This window comes from Bubalus bubalis, chromosome 15 (assembly GCF_019923935.1).
Source record: "Bubalus bubalis isolate 160015118507 breed Murrah chromosome 15, NDDB_SH_1, whole genome shotgun sequence".
Taxonomy (NCBI): domain Eukaryota; kingdom Metazoa; phylum Chordata; class Mammalia; order Artiodactyla; family Bovidae; genus Bubalus; species Bubalus bubalis.
In genome coordinates this window covers 45,236,882-45,252,867 of record NC_059171.1, presented here as the reverse complement: position 1 = coordinate 45,252,867, position 15,986 = coordinate 45,236,882, and the positions used below count along the sequence as shown (strand labels likewise).

The 15,986-nt window shown below is 38.5% G+C and overlaps 1 protein-coding gene across 10 annotated transcripts in view; it reads right to left on the bottom strand.

Annotated features, from left to right (window-relative positions):
- STAU2 (staufen double-stranded RNA binding protein 2) overlaps window positions 1-15,986 on the bottom strand; it is a 305,674-nt gene that overhangs the window by 117,136 nt on the left and 172,552 nt on the right. For 9 of the 10 annotated variants that reach the window (XM_045162802.1, XM_045162800.1, XM_045162797.1 and 6 more), the window contains one exon: window positions 4,422-4,535. The exons of the other annotated variant lie outside the window; for it this stretch is intronic. In XM_045162802.1, coding sequence (XP_045018737.1) covers window positions 4,422-4,535 — 114 coding nt within the window. The remainder of the gene's footprint in view (window positions 1-4,421; window positions 4,536-15,986) is intronic. 10 annotated transcript variants of the gene reach the window in all.

Here is a 15,986-nt window from a genome sequence, read left to right as displayed (position 1 = left end):
TTGGAGACTAATAATTATTCTAGGAGGCCTTAATCAACCATTGGTATTCAGAGGAGCTCTAACCCAGGCTATTAGTTAAACACAGCACGTTCCCAAGGTGGACCCAACACTCAGAGAACATAGGAAAGGGGATGACATCCTTCCATGTTTCCCTGGGATCAATACCACATGAGTAACTGATAAAATAATGAGTCTGAGGTTTTTTAAAGTTAGGTTTATTGAGGTGTAATCTGCATATAATAAAATTTACGTCTTTGAGTGTACAGTCCTATGAATTTGACAAATGTACACAGTCATGCTTCTATCATGACAATCAAGATATGGTACATTTCAATCACCCCCCAAAACTCCATGACTATAAATGGTCAATCCCTCCCCACCACGGTCAGTCCCTTGCCATCCTCTGCAACAATCGATGTATTTTCTATCTCTATAGTTTTGCCTTTTCCAGAACAGCACATATATCACATCTACAGAACGTAGCCTTTTGAGTCTAGTTTCTTTCATCTATTATGATGCAACTGGCCACAAGGCCAGTGAGACTGGGACAGAGTGAAAAGGAGAGTGGCAGGATTTGAAACTGGAGAGGTAGTGGGGCCACATCACGTAGGAACTTGGGAGGCCATAACAAAAGTTTTGGGTTTACAACAGGTGTGATGAGAAGCCAATGGAAGTTTCTGAGCAGCTGAGCAATATGATATGAGTATCTTAAAAATAATTTTGGTCAGCCAGTTTAGAGACTACTGTAGTGGTCTGGGTTAAAAATGCTCTTGACTTAAACTAGAATGGTAATGCTGGAGGTGGTGAAAAGTGTTCGGATTGGAGATGTAATTTAGAGGAAGACAAGTTAGGACTGGATGCAGCACGTGAAGGGGAGAGAGGAGGCAAGGATGCTTCAAACGGCGTGGCATGAGCAACAAGGTAGATGGTCATTTACCAGGATGGATAGAAGAGAAAGGAGATAAAAGATAAAAAGAGGGAAGAGCAGGTTTGGGATGGGGGAAAGGGAGAATTAAGAGCTCTGTACAATTGGATATCACCAGCATATAGATACTCTCCCGACTATTTTGCCTATCTATGTTGACCTTGATAGAGAATTTCACTTACTGTTCCCCATCCTGTTACTCTTGGTACAGAGAGGGGAATGCACTGGTATACCACACATTCAGTTTCCACTTTACTGGGTTTCTAGAGTTACATTTATTTTTAATAAGAAGACAAGCTGTAAACTCCACTCAGACCTGTGGCGGATTCATTTTGATATTTGGCAAAACTAATACAATTATGTAAAGTTTAAAAATAAAATAAAATTAAAAAAAAAAGGAAAAAAAGTATTCTGTAATAATCTATGTGGGAATAGAATCTAAGAAAGAGCAGATATATGTATATGTATAACTGATTCATTTTGCTGCACAGTGGAAACTAACACAACATTGTAAATCAACTATACTACGACAGAACTTAATTTTTAAAAATGAGGTATCACAGTGAGCGAAGTCCGTACTAAGATACTTGATGATGTCGGCAATGTCAATCTAAAACAAATACTTGGAGCTCCAACACCCAAAAAAGAAGGAGGAGGAGGAGAGCTGTAAAGGTTCAAGACTAGAGACGTCTTCCATTTCTCACCCGCATCTTCTATATACATAAGAACAATCTGAGTTTCCTAGGAAGGACTGCCATTAAATTTTACATATACTCTTTTTTTTTTTTCCAAATACTTATTCTCTTGTTCAACTGCAGTGGTTCAGATGAATTAAGAATAGAAAACACTTATTAAGTACTAGTAATTTTTCTTGCTTTAAAGTACTTTCTTGTTTTTTAGTATTTACAACAAAACAAAACAAAAACACACAGAATAAAATAGGTGAAAAAGCATTCAGTGGCCCATCTTTTCACCTGATGAGTTGCAGCCTACGCTTTTGGTATGGTGAGGGGAGTAACTTTTGCTCAGACAGACCCTCAGTACAAGGAAATGGCAACACAATGTAGAAAAGCCAGAAGACGTGGAGCAGAGGTTTCCTCTGTGTCTGCTCTCCTCTAGGAGCCCAATTACCCAAGCACAAGGCAGGGGCACTGATCACACCCCCACCCCCACTTTGCACCTCTGAGGCCACCAAAGCAGAGTGCTTGATAAACAGGATGGTCATTCTAGTCATGGCTCCATTTATGCATCTGTCTATCCGCCCATCCATTTGACGTTATCTCCTAGAAGTCTTTCTTTTTTTTATCTTAAAATTTCATGTAAATTTGTCCCCTGTAATGTAGTTGTATTTCCTGTAGTATAAAAATCTCTATTTACTTACCACTGAGTAACTAACATTCCAGATAAATGTAGACTAAGACCACTGTGTACAGTCGCGCAGGCTGTGCACGACACATCACGACTGGGAGGGCATTTGCACTGTAGCTACTGTGGATTTGTCTATTATGACAGTTTTCTATTGCATGCTTCGAGTCAGAGGTGTCTTTTTTTTTCTAATTTGTAAAAATGCCTTATGGGCTAACTGTAGCCCTGCCACTTGGTATACATAGCCACATATATGGACTTGGTACAAGCCTGAACCAGCCTCATTATTTGACTCTTGAGGAAGCCAAATTTCAGAGGTGAAGAGACAAGGTCCCACAGCTAGTTCACAGCAATGTTGGGTTTGATTCTGGTCTCCATTCCCAGTCCAATACTCTTTTATAGCAACAAGCTACCTCTACCAACAGTGAGCTGCTCTTCTCAAGTGTGTGGGTTTCTGAGACTGCTTTTATTTATTTACTTTGCCTAAGGAGAGACCTCTGCAGGATGGATATCTCATGCTGCTGTTGCCCTTTGTTTTTTGGCGTGAGTGAATATATAGTGTTGGATAAGCAGCAGATAGACTTCTTGCAAATTATTCAGAGGGGTGAAAGTATTGGAGTGTGTGCTCCATAAGAGCAGGAACCATGTCTACCATTCATACCATGCCTCTGTGGCACCCGACATATAGCTCAGCTACAGTTTTATACAGGGAAACACAAAACATTCCATTATCTAGGTCAGACCCTGTGCCTCCAAGCCCTGCTATAGTCTCTTCTGCAGCTGGAGCTAATATCAGTGCTGAACCCTGAGAAGCACTGGCGAGACCTCTAAGCTGCTTCCCAGACTGGCATGCTATTATCTGTTAATAACTGACTGGGCTCATTCAACCAAGAGCACAAAGATTACTTAAGAGCATTGTAAAATGGCAGCACTAGAATGAATCTTGCAAGTCAACTAACTCAACTCCCTCACTTGGCATCCTTGGAAACAGTCCCAAAGAGATGACAGTATTCACCCAGGTGGCTGTAGCAGCTTATGTATGCTGTGGTTAGTAACTAACACTCAGATTAGTTACAATTCGATTATTGCTCCTTCCGAAACACCACAATGCCTTGTCACCAAGCAAATAATGACTGGAAATCCATAATGTCAGGGACATCATGAACTACAAAGGTATGCCCTTAGGAATGTTTTTCTTAGGTCTTGTTTGGGCTGGACAATAAACCATGTATTTGAGAAGATAACACTATTATGCTCTTTCATTCTTTTCATGCAACGTACTACTTAGAAAAGAAGAGTAAGGCAAGACTATTAGAAATTCTCAAATTTACTGAGAAAAAGATATGAAAGTGTGTTATGAATGTTATGCATGAAAATGGTTAATTTAAAAAGCACAGCTGGTTAGTCATACAGTAAGCTCTATATGTCTGTCTATTTTGACTCCAAACTAGAATTCTATGACCTAGATCATTAGTTTAGTCTAATCTCATGATTATTTTAATTGAAAATATGTATTATAAACAGGATGCATTCTCAAGCTGCTGTCTAAACAAAGGCATTTGTCTTTTCAGAAAATACACTTTTCAGATTTTTAGCTTTATTTCAGAATTAAAACTTTTAAAAGTAAAAACAACACTGGAACATCATTTTAATAATATCCCAAGTTATGAGAATAAATGGATGGTTGTAAAAGTTTACTCAGTTATTTTATATTCTGTAACATGAAACTCTCTTCAATAGAACTAAGTCATATGTATCTTAGTGAGTTTATCGTAGTGAGATTCCAATGTTATCTATATTGTGTTGCTGACCCTTCTTTCCATATGTAATTATTAAAAATAAAAATAACATAGGGCCATTACTTCTTCCTTATAAGAGAATTCTATATTTAATAATGAATCACAAACCAGAAGTCTAAAATAATCGACATCTCCTAAGATACCAGGTTACCAACACACATACACACACACACACACACAGAATTTTGATTTCTCAAAAGTCTAGTAAGTGGCACTAGTGGCTGATATATTAGGGTGAGCAAAGCTGTATGTGTGCACATAGCTTCCACTTTGATGGTCTGGGATGTCTTAGCTGGGCCATAGCACAGCAAAATGGTAGTGGCACATTGTACCTGGTCATGGCTGGCTTCAATGGAGCTTCCAATAGCATGGAAGGTTGTCTGCACAGGGGCTAATGTCAGACAGGTCACATACTCTTTGCCACTCTGTCTATCACAGTAGTGCACCTATAACAGAACACATGCAAGCTGCTGAACGCCACCAGTAAGAGGGAGCCAGATGCAATTGGTCCTTTGCAAAGGTTCTAGCTTTCAAGAAGAAATTCACGTAACTTATGCAGAACACAATTCAAATATTTAAAACCTTATTGGGACTCGAAGATCTATGGAGACTCTATTAATTTTAATTAATATTTTATATTAATATTCTTTAAAAGAGTATTAGGAAATGCTTTGCAGAGTGCTCTACATTAGTACAGCCAGAAGAAAAATTCACAACTAAATGCTACACTCATCTTTTTTGTCCAACTTTTCATAATGCATAAAGGACTCTAGGGTCAACATAAGTCAAGTTCATTTGAATCCAATAAAATTTTGTCAACCTGAATTTTCCTCATCTTTGACTCTATGTGTGTGTGACCGCCACTTGATTGGTCTGACATTCTTCTATTTCTACATTATAGTCCCTATAAAACCAATGTTATCCATATACACACACATATACATATATATGTATGTATGTATGTATCTCAGTATACCATGTCTGTCTAGAATTTTGACATTAAAATCAAAATGAATTAAACTGAAATGACTTATAATGTACAGACCAAAATAAAGTCACTATAATATTATTTTTCTTTTAGTTGAATACAACCAACCATTATTAAAACCATGTGTAAGACACTCTATCAGAGGTAAGGTATGGGGGTGGATGTGGGGGAATGTGAGTCCATCTGCCCAATGGAAAAATTTCCATCCTTCCATTTATCTACTTTCAAAAAAGTTCTATCAAGCAGTGTTTAATTCTAAGCTAATAAAGTAAAAATCCTGTTGCTTTTGTGATAAACAAACATACATATATATATACACACACACAGTTATAATATGGATCTGACAGAAAATGATGATATAAATCCTCATCTAATGGTTTAATATCATTTTTAAACCAGTAAGGTTAAGATTCGCCATTAGTGTCCCTTAAGGCAGGGAAACTTCCTGGAATCTATAAAAAGTAGTTTAGGGTTCAAATCAAGCCAACATACAAAGCTTTGTTTCCAAAGCACTTTAAAGATTTTGTTATAAAAATATTTTTTCCAAATTAACTTTGGGGTAAAGGATTTGATGACAGTTCGAATTCACTGTACCTCCTGAGCAAATTAAAAGTTCACTCAGTGTACGAGTTCAAGAATGTGGGCCTGTTGTTTACTATGTGGCAGTGAAATATGAGAGGGGGGATGGAAATGAAACTTACCACATAACAGGTTTATGCAAAAGTCAATCAATGGTGACACTATAATAGCTACAGCTCACAACCATTTATGGTATAGTTAAAATATTATGTCTGATATAGTGCTATCATAAAACATGCTTTTTAAAATGAAATATAATCACCTTTTGACATCAATTGAAAGTCTATATGAAAGACAAGACACTCTCCCAAATACCCAAACTGATAGTGAACACGCTCATATGTCAGCAAACTTACTGCAGCTTTATTTTTTTCTTCTAGATAAATGAAAATTAGGAAGGACAAAAAGAGCACAAGACAATTCCAGCCAAAAAATAAATTTCAAACTTCATTTCCATCAGTGGCTTGGATACTAGGACTGAAAGATTTAACTTTTCTTCTAACTCACCATGAGCCTGCAATATCCTGTAAAATATTAAGACATCCTACAGACACTGAATATTGGTAGAACAATACGTGTCGGACTAAATGAAAAAGAGTCTCAGCAGAAGCCAAAGGGATACTCAGGCCAAGCAAAGTGACATCTACCAAGAACAAGGTTAGGGGCATGGACCACTGGTAAAGTCCAAAGGAAACACAGCTGCCCTTCAGGGACGGAGGGAACTGGGAAAAACATGTAGTATTTTACAATAACTGTAGATGGAGTATAACTTGTAGAAATTGTCAATCACCATATCGCACACCTGCAACTTACATAATATTGCACAGCAACTATACTTCAACAAAGGAAAAAAAAAAAAGTAAACATCATCTACATGGAAACCAGTAATGGATGAAACTAGGCTAAGTGTTAGCCTCCTCATTCTGCAGGGCTTCCATCAGAGGAGTGACTAGGCCTGAAACAGAGGTAGAATGTGGAGGAACATGTCTCAGAAGCAGATTAAGTCCCCAGTCCACCAACCACAAATATTCAAAGGTGCTGGAGTATGAGGAAGACAAGAAGAAATCACCGCATACTCTTCCTCCCCTATGAGTCTTGAGCCAAAACGGACGGCTGGCAGTGGGGGAGCAGGGGCGGTGGGGGGGAACATGAACTTGCAGTTTTACAGTGAACTGCACTAAATTTTTCAAAACTAAAGGTGACCAGAAAACCACGGGATTTGCCAAATATAAAAAGAAACACAAATGAGAGATATTACCGATCATGGGGAACAGTGGTGGCTGGAGAAATAAAATCATTCCAGGTTTATACCCTCACTGCACTGAGACTGCTCCCTCCAAACAGATAAAAATATGTAAAAAAATATATATAGGAAACTACTGCTTGAGGACACAATTTCAAATTAAATAAGAAGTTACAATATACAGACAAAAGGCCTTAAGAAAGAATCATATTTTACATAATCAATCACTAATAAAACAGGTTGGATATGGCTCTTCAGTTATTCTCTTCCTGGACATAGAAACATTCGAGTTCATAAAACTGTGAATTTCTAAAGGAGAATAATGTATGAATGACATTTTAAAATTCACCTTTCTAACTCTAAAAATGCTTCCGATGATTCAAAGCATTAGCAAAACCAGGAATCTTAGAACTCTAAAATAATTAGGGTAATAATATCCCACTGCATTCTACAATGTACAAATCTTCAGGATTGATGGGTGAAATATTTCTGCTACAACAAAACAGTTGTTTCTACAAATGTGGTCCTAAAATTTCCAATGTACAATGATAATATTCCAGTGTCATAATCTTGATTTTGATCAAAGAGAAATGAATAAAGATAATTTTAGAAAACTACAGAAGTCATCTCCTATGTTTGTTTAAGATTTACTATTTATGATATCATTTTGCTGTCTTTTGTATTCTAAAATGTACACAACTCATCTTGATTCTTACACTATTATAGCAGTAGTTCTGGATTTATAACATCATTGACCACAGCAAATTGACATTTTGTTTCTTTCTCTCAGGCTTACAAAAAATATTCCACTAAAAATAATGGGTCAGAAATTCCAATATGTGCAAATTAAATAATGCAGCTTCCTTTGAAATCTGCAAATCTATAATAATTTTTATGTTAAAATAAGTTTCCTAGTTTGATTTGTAATCGCATAAACCCAAATGAGACGCTATAATTGTGCATTCTGTTAACAATTTCTGCCAGTCTAGAGATTTCTTCTTCTTGAAAGAAGAAGTGATTTGTGTCTGAGACTCATATTCAGATAACTTAAGAAATAAGAATTCAAACCTCAATTTGTGATATGTTTAAATGGCAAATCTTGATTTGATTTGAATAATATCCTCATTCCTTAAAAAAATGAAATAAGGGAAAATACTATAAGCTATAAAATAACTTACATAAAAAGCTAGATATGTGAATTTTTCATGCCCTTCTGAAAACATGAGGGACCATTCAAATGAAAAATTTTAATTCTATACCCCCTACCTCTAAAAAAAGTTGAATCAAATTGTTACTTGCAGAGGTTGAAAAATTCCCTAATGTGGGACTACTATTTTACTAATCTCATCAGGGAAATGGTTAACAGCTTGTCTGTTACATATTTTTACCGGTCACCTGCTGTGGGACAAAAATGAAGAGTGTAGAAAAGGTCCATATTTAAAGAAAGCTACTCAGTAGATTGTTAAGATAAAGGTCTGTACATTGATGTCTGATAATTAACATCATCATTGTGTTAAGAAAACATGTTTGATGAGCACACCTCCCATTCATGAGTTTACTCCACAGCAGCAGGCAGAGATCACATTGTAGCTATTGCCTCCAAGGAGAGGTGAAGACAGCAAAGAGCTGAAGGGTGGCAATTTAGTACTAGGTCTTAGAATATTCCAAACATGCTTGATTCTTGCAGTCTGCACACTAGCTGTACAAAAGATCTAAATTTTTACTAACATGAAAATCAGCATATTCTTGGCAAAGCATAAAACAATACTCCGTGATAAATATGTAGAGTAAATTGGTAATAAACATTTCTTAACTACACCTTTTTTTTTGGGGGGGGGGCGCTTCTCAGGTGGCCCAATAGTAAAGAATCCTCCTGCCACTGCAGGAGACGCAGGTTTGATCCCAAGGTCAGGAAGATCCCTTAAAGGAAATGGCAACCGACTCCAGTATTTTTGCCTGGGAAATCTCATGAACAGAAGAGAGGAACCTGGCGGGCTACAGTCCATGAGGCCACAAAGAGTTGGACATGACTGAGCAACAAACACTTTCACTTTCCCAGGCAGTAATACAAATCCACACTGTTATCTATTTAGAACAAATTTATAAGTGATAAATAAAAGAAGCTCCCCCAGGAAAAGTACTTAGAATGATGCCTAGCTCACAGTTACCATTAAAATAAATAATAGTATTAGAATAACACATCCCATAATAATGTTTAAAATTAAGATATGACATGATGTATAATTATTTCCTCAATACTTTTCATAACTAAAGTCAAGGCCTTTATAACTAAAATGTAAACATATATTTAACATGCTCAGTCATGTACCAGTGTTTTAGCTGGATGAGTAATCTATTTTACTCTGCATACAATATGCTTGACACATTAATGCCTCTAAAGGGATAAGTGAATGAATGAAATCACATTATACAGACTGAGCCTCAACTTGTAATTATCTTTTCTCTCTTTTGGAAATTCTATGCTTAGGAAAAGATTTGAAAATTACATGGCTTTATTTGGTATACAAAATCCAGCAGTGATGTACAGATTTATTTCTAGTATAAAGTCACACACAAAAAAACTGTCTAACAAATGCAACAACAGATGTGTTCTCAGTATTGTTAAGGAAGATAATTGCATTCTTACTTTAAGTGGTGAGTTTGTACATGACACAAATCCTAAATCTTTGTTCACTGCTTTTCTGCTTCATTGACTATGCCAGTGAAGGTCTAAAGAGGCAGCCAATTAATATATAAATTATACATACACACACAGAATTATTTTAGTTTTACATCCCTGGTGGCTCAGACAATAAAGCATCTGCCTACAATTCGGGTGACCCTGTTTCAATCCCTGGGTGGGGAAGATCCCCTGGAGAAGGAAATGGCAACCCACTCCAGTATTCTTGCCTGAAAAATCCCATGGACAGAGGAGCCTGGTAGGCTACAGTCCATGGGGTCACAAAGAGTCAGACATGACTGAGCGACTTCACTTTCACTTCCATCAAAACAAAACACCACATAATTTTTAACAGTCTACTACACATCTACCAGAAAAGAAGTTCCTCTCTTCTGTAGATTGTACTCAGGCTTTGATGCACTCACACACACCCATTTACAAAAGTAAAACAAGCTACATGAAAATCTACAGGCTTTGCAAAGAAATAACTTTTTAACAAGGAAGACTTTCTCCAAGGTCAAAGGAAAATAAGTTATATAGGCACTCTGTATACCATGATGCTGGGAAAGTTTTAAGGCAAAAGGAGAAGGGGGTGGCAGAGGATGAGATGGTAGATAGCATCACCAATTGAAAAATTATCAAATAGAAATGTTAGATCAAACAGATACAACGTGCTGTGCTTAGTCGCTCAGTTGTGTCCGACTCTGCGACCCTAGGGACTGTAGCCTGCCAGGCTCCTTCTCTATCCATGGGATTCTCTAGGCAAGACTACGGGAGTGTGTTGCTGTGCGCTCCTCCAGGAGATCTTCCCAACCCAGAGAACAAGCCCCATTTCCAAAAAGACAGAATAACTGAAGTGAAAAATTTATTATATGGGCTCAACAGCAAATTGGAGAGGACAGAGAAAAGAACCAGTAAATCTGAAAATAAACCAACCAAAGTTACATAATCCAAAGATGGTGAAAAACTGTAAATAGTCTCAAAGACCTCCAGGACAATATCAAGAGGCTCAACACATACATAACTGGAGTCCCGAAAGGAGAAGACAAAGAAAAGGGCAAAAAAAATTTTTTGAAAAAAAAAACAAAACAAAAACAAAACAAAAAACCAAACAGAAACTAGCCCTAAATCTTTCAAAACTAATGAGAAAGTAATCTAAATAGCTAAATGAATCCCAAGCAGGATTAAAAACAACCCTAGACATAGCACAGCCAAACTGGTGAAACCCAAAATGAACAGATATCTTAAGAGCAGCTAGAGTAAAACAACACATTGCATATATAGTACAGAAACAACTGGTTATCCTGTGGGAAAAACAGACTTCCACTCTCACCCATACCACACAAAAAATTAAATGAATATCAGAATTAAACACAAAAGCATAAACCATAAAGTATTTGGAAAAAAATCAGAGAAAAATCTTTGCAACCTTGGGGTAGTCAAAAATTCCTTAGATAGGACAAAAAAAGGTATAATTTATGGAAAAAAAATTGAACTTCATCAAAATTGAAAACTTCCCCACTTTTTAAAAGATGCCATTAAGATACTGAAAAGACAAGTCACCAGCAGGGAGATAATATCTGCAACAGAAAGGATCTGTATCTAGAATATATAAAAAAAGCTCTGATGACACAATAATTTAAAAAAATCAATACCAGAAACTGAGAAAAAAATGTGGACATTTCACAAAGATAGAAAATTGGCCAACAAGGACAAGAAAAGAAGTGCATATTATGGGTCATCAGGAAAATACGAACTGAACTATCAATGAGACAGCGCTGAATCCTTCATAGAGTAAGAACCATATCAATGTATGAAACCTGCTGCTTTTGTTGTTTAGTTGCTAAGTTGTGTCCGACTCTTGTGACCCCATGGACTGTAGCTCGTCAGGCTCCTCAGTCCACACAATTTCCCAGGCAAGAATACGGGGTGGGTTGCCACTTTCTCGGGGAGACCTTCCTGACCCAGGGACTGAACCACGTCTCCTGCACTGGCAGGCGGTTCTTTGCCCCTGAGCCACTGGAGAAGCCCATGCAGTATGATACAGCACACTGAAAGAGCACCGGACAGCTTCTTGTAGGTGTGTAAGGACACTTCCCATGGGACCCAGGAACTGCACTCTGAGGTACTTTTTTCAAGAGAACTGGAAACTCTGCACAAAATCTTGTACATGAATAGTCGCACACAGCTTTATTCATAGTAGCCTCAAGCTGAAAACAACGCAAAGGTCCACCGACAGATAAAATGATAGTTTGTGGTATACGTCCATGCAATGAACTACTTCTTAGCAATACGAAGGAGCAAACCGCTGATATGCACAACGTGAACAATCTCAAAAACATTACAGTGAGTGAAAGAAGCAGGAAACAAAACTGTCTGTTCATGCTGTCTGATTCCATTTTTATGAAATTTTAGGCAATACTAATCTAATACTCGGAGAAGGCAATGGCACCCCACTCCAGTACTCTTGCCTGGAAAATCCCACGGATGGAGGAGCCTGGAAGGCTGCAGTCCATGGGGTAGCTGAGGGTCGAACATGACTGAGCGACTTTACCTTCACTTTTCACTTTCATGCATTGGAGAAGGAAATGGCAACCCACTCCAGTGTTCTTGCCTGGAGAATCCCAGGGATGGGGGAGCCTGGTGGGCTGCCGTCTATGGGGTCACACAGAGTCGGACATGACTGAAGTGACTTAGCAATAGCAATAGCAATCTAATACTAACCAAGGATAGCCTGGTTGCCACCAAGCCACAGAGAGGTGAGAAAAACAGGCTACAAAGAGACAACAGGGAGTTTTTTCACAATAATAGAAATATTCCCATCTTGACCCTGGTTGTAGTTACACAATAGCATACATTTTTCAAAACTCATCAATTTATATAACTAAAATGGGTGTAATTTATCATGTAAATTATACCTCAATGCAATCGATTAAACAATTAAAAGGTATAGTTATTTGATACACTGATACAACAGCTGGCGACACTAAGTTATTGCTCATTACCTCTCATAAATAATCATAATTAATCTCCAAATTAATTTCCAATTAATTATTACCTTAGGAGACTAATCATTTGAATTTATCTTGTGTCCAGATGTGACTGTGTACACTTCCACTTGTCCTGTTCCCTTCGCCCTGGCCATATTCCACATCCCACTCCCATCAATCCCATCGTGATGTCAGCTCCACGAGGACAGAACACTTGACTGTCATTTACGTTATATCCTTAGTGCCAAAAAGTACACCCGGTTCACAGCAGGCGCTCAACAGACTTCAGCTGACTAAGTGAATGAACCAATCCCTTAAACTGTCAGTATTCATTGGGAATATCTCCGAGGTCTTTGCCCACTTCTCTTGGTCAGTCTTACCTACTTTTATGGAATCAGTTATATCTGCACACCGAAGACTCTCGAATATCTGTGTCCTACGCCCTCTTGCTGTTCGCCAGAACCACTGAAGAACGCCTACTAGACAGCTGACTTTGAAAGTCCCAAAGGCAACTCGTTCGCCATGTTTAAAATGGAACTTATTAACGTCTTCTAAGTCTATTCATCACATTCATACTAAAAAATAGAACCTTTCCTAAAACATTCATACTATCTTCCTACTTTACTTTATTCTCAAATTCTTGGAATGGTCAACATATCGTCTGCCTGCATCTGCCCACAATGCAGGAGACCTGGGTTCGATTCCTGGGTCAGGAAGATCCCCTGGAGAAGGAAATGGCAACCCACCCCAGTATTCTTGCCTGGAGAATCCAATGGACAGAGGAGCCTGGTGGGCTGCAGTCCATGGTGTCGCAAAGAGTCGGACACGACTGAGCGACTTCACTTTCAACATATCCTCAGATAGCCTCTAACTACTCTTCAGTGCCGGAGAAGGCAATGGCACCCCACTCCAGCACTCTTGCATGGAAAATCCCATGGACAGAGGAGCCTGGTGGGCTGCAGTCCATGGGGTCGCTAAGAGTCGGACACAACTGAGCGACTTCACTTTCACTTTTCACTTTCATGCATTGGAGAAGGAAATGGCAACCCACTCCAGTGTTCTTGCCTGGAGAATCCCAGGGGCGGGGGAGCCTGGCGGGCTGCTGTCTATGGGGTCGCACGGAGTCGGACACGACTGAAGCGACTTAGCAGCAGCAGCACTCTTCAGTGCATTGAATCTAGCTTCCCTCCTGATCAGACCAGTGAAAGTACCCTCACAGAAGTCAGCACAAGAGACCATTTAATCCTCTTATCTGTACCATGGACACCTGCACCTCTGCCCCACTCCTCTACAACCACTGTGTGCTCGTAGCTCAGTTGTTCTGACTCTTCGCGACCCCACTGACTGTAGCCCGCCAGGCTCCTCTGTCCATGGCATTTTCCAGGCAAAAATACTGGAGTGGGTAGCCATTTCATTCTACAGGGGATATTCACAACCCAGGGATCAAACTCGAGTCTCCTGCATCTCCTGCATTGGGGGATCAAACTTGAGTCTCCTGCATCTCCTGCATTGGCAGGCAGATTATTTACCACCGCACCACCTGGGAAGCCCCAGCAACCATTAGCTTTGCTTAATTCAATCTTTGCTATTTTCCTACTGAATTCAAGCAAAGTCACTCTAATTGGTCTTTCTGCTACCAATCATTTTTTTGTCTAGTTCCTCCTCCACATGCCTACAAAATTATCTTTCTAAAATAAAAAACCAATGTCACCATCCTTTAAAAAAGAAGTTGGTGGTCTCTAACAGCTAACTTCAAATTCTCAGCAACACACGTCTTTTCAGCTTCCTTGCTGACACTTCTGCTTTGAATTCTAAGCATTTCTAAAGCACGTGCCCTTTTATGTCTCAAGTACTTACCTCCGTCTGCCTACAATTCCTTTCCTTCTTAGAATTCACTTTAAGATTCTATGTACTTCTTAAAATTTATTCAAAAATCCCTCTGCTATGAATTCTTCCTAATTCAATCGGTCAGAGCTGTTCATTCCCACCCATTTTTCTTACATGGCTGACCACACCTCCCCCGATCACTTACCATATTACACCTATAATGAGACTTATTACATGAGGAAGGCATTTCATTATTGCCTGCAGTATATTGTAGCATGTTACATATTTACTACAAATATGTAATTTTTTAATTGAATTGTCACATTATGTTCAAAAACTGATCCCTGGAAACTGGACACAATTGTAATAATGGCCAATCTTCTGTGTATTGATTTTGTTTTCCTGTCTGACCCCAATTTGACCATTACACTTCCTGTGCCCACTGCTTAGTATGCTACCTGGCATGTGTAGGTACTTATTAAGTATCTGCCCAGAGTGATTAAATAAATAAATATTCAATTTATTTATTAACTAAATCAATTCTAGCATTCAATAATATTTTATAAATGAATTAACTTCATATCCATCTATTCTTCACATACATACTGAAATTAATGAAAACTATTCTTAATGTACTATCTACTATTTCTAGAATTTTTGAAGTTGTGGACTGTGTATTCTTCTCCAATTGTAGTCCTGGTTTCTTCAAATGTTCTCTGCAGGGGTCCCCAACCTCTGGGATCTAATGCCTGATGACCTGAGGTGGAACTGATGTAATGATAAGAGAAATAAAGTGCACAATAAATTCAATGTACTTGAATCACCCAGAAACCAGCCCTTGCTCAATCCATGGCAGAGCTGTCTTCCAGGAAACCGGTCCCCGATGCCAAAAAAGGTTGGGGACCACAGTACTATAGGACTTGATTCTGAACTTTTATTGTACTTTAAAAAATACTACTACAGATAAAAACATTTTAGAAGCTTTTCAAACATCTCTTACTTCTAACAGTTAAATCTGCTTTTTGATGAGACTATGTGAAGACAGAACTTCCCTGAACCTGAAATCTTCCAGGGATTAGAAGGAACTAATAATTCTCTATGTGAACATGAGTAACCTGCATTACTAATAGGATGTTTTATTTGTGTAGTTCCGCAAATGTGTATTTACATCATAAAGTTATATCTCTGAATAAAATCTAAGGTTCCTTCCAGCTCAAAAGAGAATTAACTCTTATATGACTCAGACTCAGCTGTGTACACAGTGGAGTGCATGAAAGAAAAAAGAAGTGAAAGTGTTAGTAGCTCAGTCATGTCCGACTCTTTGCAACCCCATGGACTGTAGCCTGCCAGGCTCCTCTGTCCATGGAATTCTCCAGGCAAGAATACTGGAGTGGGATAGCCATTCCCTTCTCCAGGGGATCTTCCCGAGCCAGGGATCAAACCTGGGTCACCTGCACTGCAGGCAGATTCTTTACCATCTGAGCCACCAGGGTGGAAGGCATAAATAAATTTATTAATGCAATCTATGACTAAACCAAAGACCACAGATTACCATGAACACTAATCCTACCTTCAGGAATCAGGCTTCAA